At 53.0% G+C, this 16,440-nt stretch overlaps 1 protein-coding gene across 5 annotated transcripts in view; it reads left to right on the top strand.

Annotated features, from left to right (window-relative positions):
* The window catches only part of CTIF (cap binding complex dependent translation initiation factor), a 279,914-nt gene that overhangs the window by 179,797 nt on the left and 83,677 nt on the right, over window positions 1–16,440 (top strand). For 4 of the 5 annotated variants that reach the window (XM_080821446.1, XM_080821448.1, XM_080821449.1 and 1 more), the window contains exons 8-9: window positions 12,681–13,173; window positions 15,825–16,124. In XM_080821446.1, the coding sequence (XP_080677572.1) occupies window positions 12,681–13,173; window positions 15,825–16,124 (793 nt within the window). The remainder of the gene's footprint in view (window positions 1–12,680; window positions 13,174–15,824; window positions 16,125–16,440) is intronic. The other variant, XM_080821450.1, reaches the window with a different exon arrangement.

The following is a 16,440-nucleotide window of genomic DNA, read 5'->3' as shown; positions in this document are numbered from 1 at the left end:
GGGATTTCTCTGGTATTCCCTCAAGTTGCAGGCACATGGGCGATAGCCTGGCCTTCTCAGAGCTTGGGACCAGGGGACTCGGGCTGTCCTGTCATCCCATGACTCGTGGTGTTAACTTTGATTCCTTGGTTAAAGGCGGTGTCTGCCAAGTTTCTCCGCTGTGAAGTTAGGAGTTTTCCCTTTGTAATTAAGAAGTAGCTTGTGGGGAGATGCTTTGAGACTGTGCCGATATTCTGTTTTTCCTCAAACTTTCACCCACTGGCCTCCAGTGATGATTCTTGCCTGAAACAATTATTATTGTGATATTTGCCAAATGATTTCCTAATTCCATCATTCCTTCGCATCTTACTGGTTGTCTTTCTGCTGTCGGGGAGAGTCTCTGGTTGATTTTAAACTCACTACGCTAAGCCTCACGATCCCCTGCGTTTGGGAGCTACGAAGAGCACGTCCTCAGTGTCCCCCAGAATGTGCACCCAGTGCCGATGGATAGGTAATGGGAAGGCTGTCGGCACCTTGCTGTGACTACTTGTGCTCTAGAACATTCTGGCTCAAGAACCCATCTGCTGGGTGGCTGTGTCCCAGCACGCCTGGGTGGGGGCTGGGGACCGTGATGTGCATGAAGCTGTTGACTGGCTCTCCCTCTGTCTTCACATCTGGCCGTGGACTTGTCAGTTCCTCCAGCTCTGGCTGAAAGAATGGGGCCAGAGGGAGGCCTTCCTCTAGCTCACTCCATGTCACATTCCTTCTCCTTCCAGGACAGAAAAACAGCCTTTCAGGGATGGAGCAGACCTGTCAGTAATAAATTGTGAGGGAGGAGGATAACCCAAGAGGGTGGCCAAGATGAGGGCTGTTGGAGTGAGGTGGGCAGGCAGCCGGTAGTGTTTCCCGGGAGAGCCTGGAAGCCTCTGCAGCCAGAGAAAGCCATACCAGCTCCCAGATTTCCCTGGGCAGCCCTGCTTCCCGTAGTGGAACCATCTTCCTTCACCTTCCCCAGAGCCCCCAGGGCTGGCCAGGAAGGTCTAGGGTACCTACCGGGGCTGGCTGAGGCAGAGGGAGAGCAGGCAAGGTTTATCGCGCAGCCCTGTGATTGTCCCTTTCAGCTCAGCCTCATCTCCTGTTTTCCAGTCAGGAGGCCCACTTGGCTGATACAACCACCGAGGGGCAGAGAGGGTAGGCTCCTTGTCTGAGACCACCTGGCTAGACATGGGCAAAATCAGGGTAGACCCAGCGTGTCCTGTTCTCAAGTTGTCACTGCCTCACGCTGCCTCTCCAACTGAGGACTCCTGGGATGACTACTGAGAACCAGGAGGGCTTCCTGGAGGAGGTGCTAATTGCAAAAATGGGCAGGTTAGGGAGGAGAGGTCTCCATAGCTGTTGGTCAGTGATTGGACACCTCTTGTGACAGGGAGCTCACTAAATTCCCAGGCAACCCCCTTAACTGGGGGGCAGCTCTCTCTGTGAGGAAGTTTCTCCATTAGGTGCACCTAGGCTATGTCTCTGGGCTTCCTTCCCCATGGTTCAGAAGGGCTCAGCAGTTGGTCACACCTGGGATTTAAAAACTTCTAGGAGACTCTCTCTCCCTCCTCCTTCCTCTGTCCCACCTCCTGCAGTTTGAGGGCTAGTCCACAGCCCTCGGGGAGATGGTGAGGTGGCGATGAAAGGGGGCTGGTTCCTGAGCGCGCTCTGAAGTCAGCACATGGGGTAGGCAAGGCTACATGGGGCCAGCTGAGGCCCATTGTGGTTGTGGACACTGATGGCCAGCATTAGCCGAGGAGTAAACGAGTCGTTCAAGGTGGCCCCAAGCCTGTGGGGACCTCTTGGGCAGCATTTCTCTTGGGAAGACAGTGTGAGTATTTAGTGATGAAGAATTCCATCCTGAGAAAGCGCACCCGGGACGCAGCCCTCAGAGGCTAGAACTAGAGCAAGAGCCAGAAGCTGGACATCTTGGGGTTTCTTCCTTGATTCCTCACACTTGAAACAGCCTGTTTTCCCCACAGCCTCAACTCTCCCACCTGTACAGTGGGCGTGCTCATACGCATCACTTCCTCTGAATATCTGATGGATTCATGCTATATTGCTCGGAAAACCCGCAACACAGTATCATTGCAAGTCAACACTAATATAACACCTAGGCTCCTTTAGGACTCCAGGAACCCCAGGAGAGAGTGTACTCTGTCCCCATTTTAAAGATGAAGAAGCAGGACGCCTGGGTGGCTCAGTTGGTTAAGTGGCTGCCTTCGGCTCAGGTCATGATCCCAGTGTCCTGGGATCGAGTCTCGCATCGGGCTCCTTGCTCAGCAGAGAGCCTGCTTCTCCCTCTGCCTCTGCTGCCACTCTGCCTGCCTGTGCTCGCTAGCTCTCTGACAAATGAATAAATAAAATCTTAAAAATAAATAAATAAATAAATAAAGATGAAGAAGCTAAGGCCCAGAGAGGTTTAAGTACTTGCCCAGTGTTGCACAGCTGGAAATACAGAGCCAAGATCTGAGCGCTGGGGGTCTGGCTGCTACGTCCATACTTTGAACTACAGCATGATGCTGTCTCTTGGAAATGCCCCGGGCGTTCATGTTGATCAGCTTCCATGTCGCAGGCAGTGGGAGCCTGTGGGAGAAGGCTCGTGGCGGTCGGTGCAAGTCCACACCCATAGGTGGACCTCCCCTGTTCTTTAGGAAAAGAGGGTGGGAGCCAGCAGAATCTCGAGCCTCCGAAAAGGTGTCCAGAGTTTTGCCTCCTGGTGTTGAGTCACGTGACTGGGCCAGTTTAGCCACAGGTCGTTGGAGCTGGAAAATCGAACGTCCCAGCTGGGACTAAACCAGCATTCGTGGCTGATGTCAGCCTCTTAGCAAGCACCCGACGCAGACACGTAGCTCAGGGGACGCCCCGACTTGCCAGGAGGCCGCACTAGGGTCCCCAGCCAGACCTAAGTGCCTGCAGGGCTTGGCCAGGCCAGACAGAAGGGCAAGGGCCTTCTGGAAACACTCCTCCAAGGCAGCCGCGCGCTCGTCCCATGACATCACGCTGCCTAAGAACGCATGAGGCCAAGGATTCTTGGAATGCCTGATTCACACTGGAACAAAAATAATACCTCGTATGTATAATGTGCCTTTGTTCCCCAGAGGCTCTCCTGGCCTTGATTATGTTGTAATTTCTGACCAGCCTGGTGACCCAGGCAGGAAGGCAGAGAAGGGGGGAGCTCACCTAAAGGTACACCTTGAGTGGGGTTTTAGTTCTGCAGGTGGGACTATTGAGACATGAGGAGTCAGCTGGATTTCCAAAGCTGCCCAGCACTGCTGTTTTGGCCAAGAGCCCTGGATTACCGGGGGTATTGGGAGGAGCACCTCAGAAATGCCTGAGCGGCTGACTGAGACTCAGGGAGCCACCCCCCTACTAGTACCCCAAAGAAAGCCATTTCTCCATGGCTTCCGTGCTGCTCCGAGATGGAGGAAGGCAGCAGGAGCCTGTAGCTCCTCCTTCCCTTCCCCAGCAGCGATGCCGGAGGGCCGCCCCGAAAACCCAGCCTCCCAGCCCAGCCCCACGGGTCCCAGCCACGGGAACTAGCAGACTGGTGGGGAAGGGACTGTTCCCAGCACAGATGGAAACCCGAGGGCCACACGTGGCTTCTGTGGTTTTCCCCAGACACAGTGGAGCCAAGGCTGGAAGCCGGATTTCCAAACCTCAACTTGGGGCTCTGTCCAGAGCCCTCCCAGGCTTTCCCCTTCCCTCCCACGGGCCTCAGCTTCCCTGTTCCCAGTGGCCTCAGGCTCAGCCTTTGGCCTTTGCTTCTGCATATCTAGCCCTGCTTCCGCCACACGCTGCCAGCCCACAATCCCTTCCCCCTCTGGCTTTGGCCAACGCCTGAGATCCTCTGGAACTGGATTTGGATTTCAGCGGCTCAGCAGTGATGCCAGCTGCTGCGGGCCCTGAGGACCCTCTGACAGGCCTCAGAACCGCGAGGCAAGAGAGCATGGCGGTCGAGGGCACAGATTCTAAGGTCAAACTGCTGAAATGTAAACCCAAGCTCTACCTCTTGGAAGCTGTGTGGCCTTCGGCAAGTACTTACCTTCTCTGTGCCTCGTGACCTCTCCGTAAAACAGGGTTAATAGCAGTCCCTCCCTGTTGGGGTGAAGTGAAAGCCGTGCCTGGCACATGGTCCGTCCTCATACACGTTAGTGTGTTTTTCTTACTAATACTCTGTGTCCTTGTTACCTCACTTCCAGTCCTGTCCTTCAGGGCCTTTCCAGGTGAGGCTCTGCCAGCACCATCTTGAAATTCTCAGTCGTTTTTGAACCAGAGGACCCCATTGTCCTTTTGCAGTGGGTCTCACAGAGTATGAGGTCTATCCTGCCTCCAGGACCGGGCTGTCACAGACCTGCGGGCTACTCTCTGCTTCCTTTCCTTCATGACTCTTGTCACTGATTGTTGCCAGATAACCTGTTCTATAATTAGTGGATTAGTGTCTAACTCTCCAAATGGATCCTAAGCTCCATGAGGGCATTGCCCAGTGTTGGGATCATCCCTGTGTCCCCAGGGCCTGGCACATTGTGGGGTTCACTGGAGGCATGGATGAATGTCCAGCTCCCAGCCAGACCCCAAGGGAGATAGAAGTTCCTACCCCATCCGAAGGAAGTGGATGCTTTTAAGGCCATACAGGAAGAACCCATGAGGCGGTTTGGTGTCACAGACTGGGAAGTCGGGCTGTAATCACATTAGGAGTCTGAAAGAAGGGGACTCCAGGGAGCTGGGGAAGGCTGCTGGACAGATCTGGGCCTTGGAGCCCAAATGAGATCGGGAAAGGTATCGAGACACTCCTGAGGGACAGCTGACCAGCTGTTGTCACCCACAGCCCCAGCTCCCCTCAGAGCGTTGTGGGAGCTCTGTGTGGCCTTGGGCAAGCCCATTGACACCTCTGATCAACCTCCAGGCAGAGCAGAATCTCACAACATGTTTCATCAATGCAGCAGTAAATAAAGCAGCCTTCCCTCTCATCATCCTTTCGGTCATGCATCCTGCAATTGGAAAAGTTTCTTCTCTGCCTTTGAGGGGGCAGAGGTACCAGTCAGACCCTCTCATTTCCATTCCAGAACATCCCTTTGACCAGGTAAATGTCTGGTTTCCAAAGCCTTCAGTCCATGCAGTGAAATACCGAACTTCTAACGTGAACCTTCATCTTGACTGGCAGAGATCTCAGTCTTGAATTATTTTCTTCCCAAATCAGAGCATGAGGAGAGTCCCAGAGTCTGTCGGAGGAGGAGAGCCTGGAGCTTGACTGACCGTCCAAGGCAGCGGGCATTTTCCTGAAGCAACGGGCTCTCTCTTCCAGGGACCGTCAGGGGCACCCAGTGTGGGGAGCAGGCCTAGACCTCAGAAAGCCAAGGCAACAGCGTGCCGCTGTCACCACCATGATGTCAGTGGTGGCCCTGGCAATTACAGGGGGATTCGGTTGTCGGAGCTGTGGTGGTGCCCCGGTCCTCCAGAAGCCAGAAAAACCCTAGACAAGTAACTGAAAATCCAGTCACTGAGCATTTCTGGCAGCACCTTAGCGTGGAAACACAGATTGGAGCTCCGGACCTTGTCACTAACCCCTTGGGCATCCCAGCAGGGGAAAAGGCAACTTCTCTGAATGTGGCTAAGTCATCAGTGAGACTGTCATGTCTCCCAGCCACCCCTGAGCTGGGGGCCGGCACAGTTGGGAACCGACGCAGGCTCTGAGCTGGCTGTGGTCTCCTGGACAGGCCTGCTGAGGGGTCTCCTGCAGAAGAGACCTCGTGGATTTCCACGACCTCCTCTGGCCCCAAGCGTACAATAGATGCTCAGTTAATACAGGCCGCCATGATTCTAGACTCTGTCGAGCCAATGGCATGTTTCCCTCCATTGGCTTTCCAAACCCTACACTTCCCCTCATGAAGCATCCCAGTCTTTCTACAGAGGGGGGCAGACATGTGTGTGGCCACAACCCTCGTTCCCAGGCCCCAGAGCTGCAGAGGAGCCCCGCGCCTGCGCCCGTCCAGCTCTGGCATTGCCTCCGCGGCTCGGGTGCGGAAGGTGGGACCCCGTGTGGGGTGTGTGTAGGTGGCCAGGAATGGAGGTGCCTGAGCTAGTAATAAGCAGTCATCACTTTCCCTGAAGGCAAGAAATATGAGCCCGTGCATAGTTTTAAAACCACTCGCCCTAGGAATTTTGCTTTCAGAAATTTTTAAGCAGACCTACAAATTATGTGGTAAAGCGTCCGACATTGAGAGAACCATAATAAGTCAGTGGCCCTCGGAATATCTAGTTGGGAACAATTATGAAATAAAAAAAAAGGAACAGAGAGACGTTTGTCTGCATTTGCACTGCTGTTAGAATCATTTTTTAAAACAAAATCTGAAGATATCCTCCCTACACCCACCTCCCAAAATGCAGCTGCGGTGTGGGGAACTTTTTTCTTTTCCTTTCTTTCTTTCTTTTTTTTTTTAATAAAAGAACGCAGTCTTAGAGTGAAACAAGACATCTGATTTCAGAACCCAAAGATGGAAGAATAAACTAAATGAGGAATGGAAAAAGCATACCGACAGTTTCCATTCTCTGCCCTCCCCCCCCAAAAAAGCACGATTTCCCTAACGGCAGGTGTTGCCAGTGGCAAAAATGGAATATTAATCTTATCTCCTGAGCCATTCCTCTCCCCTCTACCACCACCACCAGAGAAGACTTCCCCCAGAGATGAGAGCATAATAAGCAGACAGGGAAATGGATTTTGCCCTTTTTTTTTTTTGCTCACAAGGTTGTAAAACTGAGTATCTGCTGGGTTTCCAAAACCTAGACCCACACATCCATGTATCTGAGACCAAGAGCTTCCCTGCCCGGCCACTGGGAGCAAAAGCAGCTCAGGTTAGCCAGGCCAAACCTAAACCCACAGGTTTCGTGGTGAGCAGCCAGCTGGCCCCCGCAGGGAGGTATTGACGAAACCCAGGGCCAACAAACCCAGAGGAGAGAGGAGCCGGTTTTGGCCCGCTCAGCCAGTGACCGCTGACAAATATTTGTGAATGGCCAGAGCAGGGAAGCCTGGGTCTCCATTGTTGGTGACCGAGGCCCGGCCCCCAGTCTGCTCCAGTGGCTGGGGCTCTCAGTCCTTTCCCACGCCCAGGACATGGGCCTCGCGTGGCCATCACTGCAGCAGATCTTGGTCCTAACTCGGCCCTTCTCTCCTGCACTGGATCGTAGGGCAAACAGGAGACAGACAGGAGGTGGGTCCTGGGTGCTGAAACTAGCTGACAGGCTGGGCACACTCTGGAGGGTGTGTGGGACTTCACCTCACTGAGCCTCAGTTGACTTATCTGTTAAATGGGAAGAAAGCTTCTTGACCAGCCTGCGTGCAGAGACCAGTCCCAGCAGTCAGTGGCCCTGAGAACGAATCAGAGCCTTGAATAGGAAGGAGGAAAAGGCATCTGGCTCTTCTGTGCCTCCCCCACCCCCCAACAAGGGGCCACCCAGCTAGTATCATTTGCCATCAGCCCCCTACCAGCCCTCTTCTTTTTGACTCCATTGTCTCGCCTGCCCAGGTAAGAGGGGGCCCATAAGGGTCTTCCCTTCTGCCTGCAGACAGCATTCCGTGTGTGCAAAGGAGGTGCCCCCCCCCCAGGCAGAATGGGTCTGAGAACACCCACTAAATGCCCCTTGGTCATTGCTGTATGGACAGAACTGGCTGGCTCCAAGTTCTGGCGAACTAGGATGACATGGAATTCCAGGCCCCCCAAAATTTCCAGCAAGAGCAGCAGAATGTCTACAAGACCTAGCTGCTTTCTTTCTGAGCCCTTGACCACCAACCATGTCGAAATTACCTCCTTCCTCCTCCAGGTGGAGAGAAGTTTTGTTTTGTTTTTTGTTTTGTTTTGTTTTGTTTTGTGGGGGGAAGGAGGGAGGATGTTGGGCAGAGACAGGGAAATCCCTGATATGGCAAATGGGAAGCCAGACAGTTTTAAGACAAATGCTGGGAAGGACTTGGTCAACCATCGTTTGGGGACATTCCTTGGGCCATAGCTGCAGGCACCACAGATTTTCTAAATAAGGATGGGAAAAGTCGTGACAATCAAGCGTTATCTGCCAGGGAATTTCCAAGGTTCTTCTCTGGGCTTAAAAATTACTCATACTCTGAGAACAAAGAGAGTGGAAGGAGAGAGGGTGAATTACTTGAAAGTCATTGAAAAATAAAAGCAGGGAGAATTCACAAAATGTCATAGGCGTATGGCACCCCGAGGAGTGGGCGGGCCATGGAATTCCTCCCGGCTCCAGGCTTCTGGCTCTCTCCAGATGGAGGCCGGTCTGTGCCCCTCAGGTGAGGGCTACTGGCTTCCGAGCCGACTTGTGGCTCAGGCATCTGGATTTAGGTCTGGGCAGTCTGAAGGCCAGTTGGTGATCCTGGAAAGAAGCTGACCCAGTGACTCACTTTGCGGACGGGGCCCAGCACTTGCCTGGGTGCCTTACTCATGAGCCCTGCCCCTCAGTGAATGCAAACTGACTGTCTTCCAGAACTTAGAGCACTGGTGTCTTGCTGATCCCTGCTTTTTAGAATGAGTCCACTGGGGAATAAAACTGAGAGTTGTAGACATGCCGGCAGAGGGGAGGGGTGTGGGGTGGAAGGGATGCATGCCTCTTGTACCCGAGGATCAGGCCAGCATGGCCCCAGGGATGTGCTTCAGACCCAATGAGATTGAACCTGGACATCAAGGATGAAAAATACCATGCGGGCCTCCTGAGAAGGGCCCAGGTCACACCCAGGCAGCCGGACTCCGTGCCACGTCCCAGGCTTCCGTAGATGTTTCTGTGATGACTCTTAAATTATTAAAATAAATACAGACAACTAGAAACCCTGGACATTCTACATAAAAACAAACATAAGAGGACTCCAAAAGGTTGGAGAGAAGGCAGACCGGATGGGGACTGTGGCGCCCAAGGAATGATAGAGTAGTAACTTGCTTGATTTTCTTCCTGGCCTCACAGATCCCAGACTTGGAGCCAAAGAAGCCGGCAACCCAGAAACACCGGTAGGCACAGGCAGACCAAAAAGCACCAACAGAAACCTGCCCTCTCTAGCCAGAGGACCAGGAAAGGGGCAGCCTCACAAGGCAGAAAACTTTTGGATGATAACACTCAACTCTAGGCAAAGCTCCCAGAAAAAAGGGGGGGCTCCACCCTGACCCACAGAAGCAAAGGCCAAGGAAAGAGCCAAGAGTTGACACTCAGGGGCCTTGAGGAGGGTCCCAAATCCTCCCCAGGGTGGTGTCAGAAAGGCTGAGTGAGGACTCGGGACTCGTCCCCATGGGGCACGGAGCACCCCTCCCTCTGTGTCAGTGGAGGCCACCTGGTAGCAATGTGTACCCTCCTCGCCAGGGAGGCAACAGTGTGGGGAACCAGAACTCCCAGCACTCCTCAGCCGTAAAGAGGACCTCCCTTGGGGTATCAGAGAAAGCCCGGTAGGGAACCCCGACCTCTACTGCCCGCTTGGCCGTAACAAGGCACGACAGCCCTTTCTGGTACTGGAGCAAGGTCACAGGAAGCCGGCCACAACCGTTCTAAGACTCAACTTAATTAGGTCCAGGCTCATAGAACATAATACCCAAGATGTCCAGGTTTCAACCGAAAATCTCCTAGTCATACTGAAACCCAAAAAGATCTCAACTGAATGAGAAAATACAACAGATGCCAAGACCAAGATGACAGAAATGTTAGAATTATCTGACAAGGGGCACCTGGGTGGCTCAGTCATTGAGCAGCTGCCTTCGCTCAGGTCATGATCCCAGGGTCCTGGGATCGAGCCTGAATCGGGCTCCCTGCTCAGCGGGGAGCCTGCTTCTCCCTCTCCCACACCCCCTGCTTGTGTTCCCTCTCTGGCTATGTCTCTCTATCAAAAATAAATAAATAAAATCTTTAAAAAAAAAAAAAGAAAAAGAATTATCTGACAAAAGATTTTTAAAGCAGCCGACATAAAAATGCTTCAAAGGACAATTAGGAACACACTAGAAACAGATGAAAAATTAGGTCTTGGCAAAGAAATGGAAGCTATAACAAAGACCCAAATGAAACTTCGTAGTGAAATTAAAAACTCAATGCATGGCCTCCACAGCAGAATGTAGGGGCAAGGGAAAGAACCAGTGTACTGGAAGATAGACTAGAATTGATCCAGTCTGAGCCATGCGGAGAAAATAGGCTGGGAAAAGAAAAAAAGAAAAAAGAAAAGAAACGGTGAACGAGCTTCTGGGACCGGGGAGTCCAGAATAGCGTATCTAACATGCGTGTTCTCAGAATCCTACAGTCGAGGAGGGGGAAAGGATGGGGCTGGAATTACCCTGAGAAATAATGACTGCAAACAGCCTGTGTGTTGGTGGTGGGAATGCAAAATGGTACAGCCTCTTTGGAAAATAGTTCAACAACAAGGTGTTGGGGTTTTTTTGTTTTTTTTTTTTTAACTAAATAAGCCACTACGTTAGGGCTCCTGAGTGGCTCAGTCAGTTAGGTGTCGGACTCTTGGTTTCAATCTCAGGCTTGTGAGACAGAGCCCCAAGTGGGGCTCTGCGTTGGGCACAGAGCCTGCTGGGGATTCTCCCGTTCCCTCTCCCTCACCCCCCACACCCCCAAGAACAGAGAAAAAGGGAAAGGACTTCATGTTCATTTAGAAAACACAAATAAAAAAGAAAAGAAAAATCCTCATCCCATCCCCTAGAGAGAACCACTGTTAGCGTTTTGGTGTGTCTGCTTCCAGATTTTTCTAGGGACATAAATATTTGCCTTAAAAGATAGGACCGTGCTACACATTCGAGGATGCGTGCTTTCTTCCATCAACCAGAGTCAAATCTTACACCATGTCCTACTGCTCCACATTTAGTTTCCGTTACACACTGCTGTGATGAACATCCTTGAACCTACATCTCTATGTGAGGCTTTTGTTAATTTTCTTCGGATAAATTGCCACAAGTGGAATTACAAGGTCCAGTGTGTGTGTTCTAGAGGCTCTTGTAACAAATCGTTGAATTTCCCTCCAGAAATACACTAATTTCTCTTTCTATTATACAGTGTTTTGTAGTTACCATTTGTGTGGAAACAAAAGACTATACACCTGTCTCTCACCTAACAACTTTAATTCCCCCTTGAAATCCCCACCAGTAGGGGAAGCTTTTCAATGGAAAAAAAAAAAAAGTTGTTTTCATTGATTTTAATAGGAAAGTGATATGTGGAACCACCACCCAAGATGCCTCCAAATTTTCACAGATCCAGAATTATCAAGTGAACATTGAAACTGAGTTTGTATAAGTAGTAATAGTTTAAAGGAAATAAACACCCTTTTGTTCATAAAATGCAAAGCAATGAAGGTCTGTCCTACCCGCCGAGGAGAAGGCTCACAGATGAGGGTATAAGCCTCAGTCTTTAGAAGGTAAAGTCTTCTTTCTACAAACTTCCTTCAATGACTTTACAACTTTTCAGGGGCTCGTGGTCGTCTTGCTCTCCATCTGCACTTTGTATAAAGTCATGCTGTGGAAAATACCGAGAGGGTAGACCCGAAAGGGCTTCCAGAGACGGAAACACCCTTTGTGCACAAGACCGGAGGGTCCCCAGACCTCCCCCTCCCATCCCCTCACTTGTCTTCAGTCCACAGATCAGAACGTTTGGGGTTCATCCCAGGTGCCCACCTCAAGTCTGTTCCATGTGACATCCTCTGCCTTAGAAATAGCACGTCCAGGAAGTCGGTGAGTCAGGTGTCACACTCGTGTCCGTTAGCTCGGACGCCCACGGCAAAATACCACAGACAGAGTGGCTCAGCCACAGGAACTGAGTTTCTGGAATTCTGGAGGCTGGAAGCGTGAGGTTAAGGCGTCTGCAGGATTCGTCTCCCTTGCAGATGGCTGCCTTCTTGCCGTTTCCTCATGTGGTCTTCTGTGTGCCTGCGTCCCTGCTGTGTGACTGGGTCCAGATTTCCTCTTGTTATAAGGACGCCGGTCGGATTGGATTGGGGTCCACCCTCATGGCCTAACGGATTAACTTAATCCCCTCTTTAAGGTCCCTCTCTTCAAATACAGTGGCATTCTGAGGTGGCAGGGTTGGGGGCTTCCACATGGGGACTGTAGGGGTGGGGACACACAATTCAGCCCATCACAACTTCTCATTCGTTAGTGGGCTTGGGGATGGAGATGTCAGTCTACCAAAAGAAAAAAGAGAAAAAAGGTTGTTTAACAAATGCTGTAACTTTGTAAGAGCCATTATGGTAAAAAGCCATTACCAGGATAGTTGTTACCCGACGCGGGTCTGTGTATACGTCTTTGCCGGAATGTGCATGGAATATGTTTGGAAGCTTCCCAAAATGGTAACGGTTGCTTCCAGAGTACAGGCCGGGCGGCTGCAGGCAGAGTCAGGAAGGTTCATGATCTCCTCTAGCGCCTCCTTTGAATTTGGTTCCCCACACATGGGCTGACGTGTGCTCTAATAAAATAATGCTTTAACTCAAGGACCGACTCAAACCCTTGGGAATCGCGCAGACCTGTCTGTCTCCTGCTCTGCTGTATCCGTAGGTCCCGTCCTGAGGAAGTGATCAGGAAGGGAGCTGAAAGAAGGAATGAATGAACAGCTCAGGGGATTGCTCTCCTGGTGTTTGGCACAGGGACCCCGAGTGGCCCTCCTGGTGACCCTCTGTGTCTTCCCCTTTTGGTTTGCAGACGGCAGCAGAGACCCCCAGGAGGAAACAAACCCCAGCAGCATGGTGACCACCAGCCAGGCAGTGCCAAACACAACAGGGACCACCAGAAATCCTACCAGGGGGGCTCGGCGCCCCACCCCTCAGGGAGGCCCACCCACCATGGCTACAGCCAGAACCGACGCTGGCACCACAGCAACATGAAGCACCCCCCGGGCGACAAGGGGGAGGCAGGCGCCCACCGCAATGCCAAAGAGACCGTGACCATGGAGAGTTCCAAACTGGAGGACGCCCTGGGGGACACCGGGCACAGCAGCCTCGAACCCCCCTGCAGCCCTGATGCGCCCACCCCAGTGGCTTCTGAGAGGCTGCCCCTGCAGCAGCCGGGGGGTCCGGAGGCCGAGACAAAACGTAAAGACAGTATTATTCCCGAGCGCATCGGGGAGCGGCCCAAAATTACCCTGCTCCAATCTTCCAAAGACAGGCTGCGGCGAAGGCTGAAAGAAAAGGTACCGGTAATTGAATTTTTGTTGTTCTCTTGCACCAGGGAGGACAGCGCGAGGTAGGCACTTTGGTAGGTGGGTGCGGGTCTGAGGTGGCCCCTGCTGCCTCTGGGACCCCTGGTCACCAGAGGGCTGGCCCATGGCCAGTTCTGCATGAACCCCTCCAGCATGTTCCGGCTCCTCCCCTTCCGGTCCCCCAAGAGGCCCCGGCGGGGAAGAGGGGGCACCAGGCAGCAGCCCCCAGCCTGAGAGGGAAGGGGAAGAAGGGGCACGTACCCGAGGCGGGTGGGGAGGGTGCGGAGAAGGCCTGGTTCTTCCCTCCCGCCTTCTCTGCGGTCAGACACTGCCCTATAGTGCTAAAGGGGGCTTGGGGGGAAACTCAGAGCTGATACGATAAGAAGGACTGATGCTTCTCCCTGAGGTAAGTGCCAGCCAGCTGTGGTCCCCACCAGGGTCGAGAGTGAAGGTGAGTCGGGAGAGCTCGAGCAGGCCTCGGCTTTGCCATTCTCCTTCATCGGGCAGCAGCCAGGAAAGGGTCTAAGGAGGCCTTGACCCCCCACCCAGCATCCCGCAGGTGCCGACCCTGCATTGGTACAGGCCCGAGAATGAGGGCCTTAAGTGTTGCCCCCTGCCTCCCACCCCTAGCCTCTCTGTCTTCACTTTACCCCTGGACCTGGCTTCCAGAGCCTGGCTCGCCGATTCAGGAGGACATGTCCCTGAGCCTCTAGCAAAGGGGTGGGACTATGTCGCTGGCAGCTTCCGGTCCACCATGCTCACCCTAACCCCCCTTCCTGCCAGAGATCCAGGAGAAGTCACCTGGGGGAGCGGTTCTGAGAAGGCCAGCTTGCCCCCCAGCCCTCCCCAGAGGCCTCCGTCTGGGGCTCCTGTGAGCTCGAAGCTGTGGGCTTCTCCCTGGCCTCTCTCAACCACCTACTCTCCTCCTTTTGCCCAAGAAGCCAGGCCCGGGTCCACACTCAGGCAGGACAAGGCAGGTCAGACCTCTTCTCCAGCCAACACCTGATGCTGAGATGCTGCTCCCAGCATCCCTTGCAGCCCTGAGTTCCCACCCACCGTGGATGGAGCCACTGTGGGGCAAGCCACTGTGGGGCTTGCCACTGTGAGGTCCAGGAGGGAAGCGCCGTTCATTTCCCTGCTTCTCAAAGGTGGGAGCCTGGAGGTGGTTCCCAGCTGGTGACCAGTACGTCTTCTCCTGAAGACTTTCCAGGACATGTTCCTACAGCCTGGACAGTGTGGCGAGATTACTCATTGCATTCCCTCCAGTTCCACTAAATGTAGCTGCACTGTTGAGGAGTGGAAACAACATGGGCTTGAGAGTCCAGCTGGGGCCCACCCTGCCTTTGACCGGCTAGGTGACCTTGGGCAAGTCACCTAACCTCTCTGAGCCCCAGCTGACTCATCTGTACCTACCCTGCAGACAGACTGTGAAGATTAAATGTCATGACACGTGTAAAGACCCTCCCGGGTGGTTGTTATTTTATGTACAAACCACTCTTCTGCCCTGGGGCCCAGAGAGTTGGGCAGTGGGGTGGGCAGGGAGGGGCTAGAGTAGAAATGGTAGATCCATAGCACCCATACATGGGTTTCAAGGACTCCTCTTAGATGAGGCCCCTGGATTCCTGGACCAGGAGGACACTGGCGTAGACAGTGGCAGGGCTCAGGGAAAGCTATGCATCATCTAACCTCCTCATCTTACCGGTGAGTAAACTGAGGCCTGGAGAGTGAAACCACTGCCCATAGCCATATGACTAGAGGCAGAAAGCAGGTTCTAAAACCCTGGTTTGTGCCTTCGAGGCTAGTGCTCTCCTTGTTGAGAATGCAAGGACAAGCGTGGGATCTCCCTTTACGTCCCCGACCCTGCCCTTCACCCTGATCTCACATCCCAGCAGTTAGGGTGATCACGTTCTTGGCTATCAATCCATTATGTTTGAATAAATACTTTTGAGACTGTCAGATGACATTTTCTTCCTTCACCAGCCTGGGTCTGATCCACTTGCAGTGAAACTTCTAAAGAGTGTTGAGTCTGTTGTTCGAAATTTCCTTCCAGGAAGTGCCAGTTGATTGATTCAGTGGCACATGGCAGGATTCTTTGGTAGGTAGCATTTGTTCTAGAAGGCCAGCACAATCTCTGCAGGACACAAAACCAGGGCTCTGTTTACCCAGAGATCACGATTGTCCGAGGGCTGTAGGAACCAAGAGTCTGGAAGACCAGGTAGCCGTGCCATGGGCGCCTTTAACCAAGATGGCGGGCATTTGGCTACTTCCCTCCTTCTTGCTCTTAGACTCCATATTTTGCTTGTTATCTCATTTCCCCTTTTACAAGCCCCATTAAGTCATGTCTAGCTTGAGACATTTTATAGGCAAGTAGACAAACAGCCAATATATATGGGAATCCTGGGTAAGAGTGAGAGCTTGCAAGAAGGATCAGCCCCAGAGGTCACAGGAGCCAAGAATAAGGTCAGCAGAGGACCCTGGGACCAGAGGGTCTTTGGGGGAGGTCCGCGTTCCCAGAGGGACCAGACCACGGGTTCGAGAAGGTAGGGCTGGATCCTTTCTGGGGGCGGCAGCCCTCCCTCCACTGGTCACCCCCAGCGGTAACCTCGGCTCTGCTCAGGCGCGACTCAGTTTGTCTCCCACACCCCCAGGACGAAGTGGCCGTGGAGACCACCAGCCCTCAGCAGAATAAGATGGACAAGTTGATCGAGATCCTGAACAGCATGCGAAACAACAGCAGCGACGTGGACACCAAGCTCAGCACCTTCATGGAGGAGGCCCAGAACTCAACCAACTCCGAGGAGATGCTGGGAGAGATTGTCCGGACCATCTACCAGAAGGCCGTGTCCGACCGCAGCTTCGCCTTCACGGCCGCCAAGCTGTGCGACAAGATGGCCCTCTTCATGGTGGAGGGGACCAAGTTCCGGAGCCTGCTTCTCAACATGCTTCAGGTAACCGGCCCCCGGCAGCTGCGCCGCCCCGCCCCCGCCGTGCCGCCCCGGGTTAGCACTAGAGAGAAGGCTGCAGATGCTGACCACAGTTGAACTCTTCCCAAGTTCCACCCTTGCCCGATTAATTATAGAAAATAAAAAGGCACTCGAGGGGCGAGGGGTGAGTGTCCGGATTTACGTGTGTTTGTGTGAGTGCTCCATGGTTACAATGGACCAATATAATTTTATAGGTGTTTCGTGTTTAACCAGCCTTGCCCTCTTTCTATTTCCATGATAAGAGCGCTGACGCTTGGTCTTAACCCGTCTCTGTGCTTTG

This window comes from Martes martes (genome assembly GCF_963455335.1).
Source record: "Martes martes genome assembly, chromosome: 13".
In the NCBI taxonomy this organism is placed as follows: domain Eukaryota; kingdom Metazoa; phylum Chordata; class Mammalia; order Carnivora; family Mustelidae; genus Martes; species Martes martes.
The sequence above is the reverse complement of the archived record's forward strand: the minus strand, read 5'-3'. Positions and strand labels throughout refer to the sequence as shown.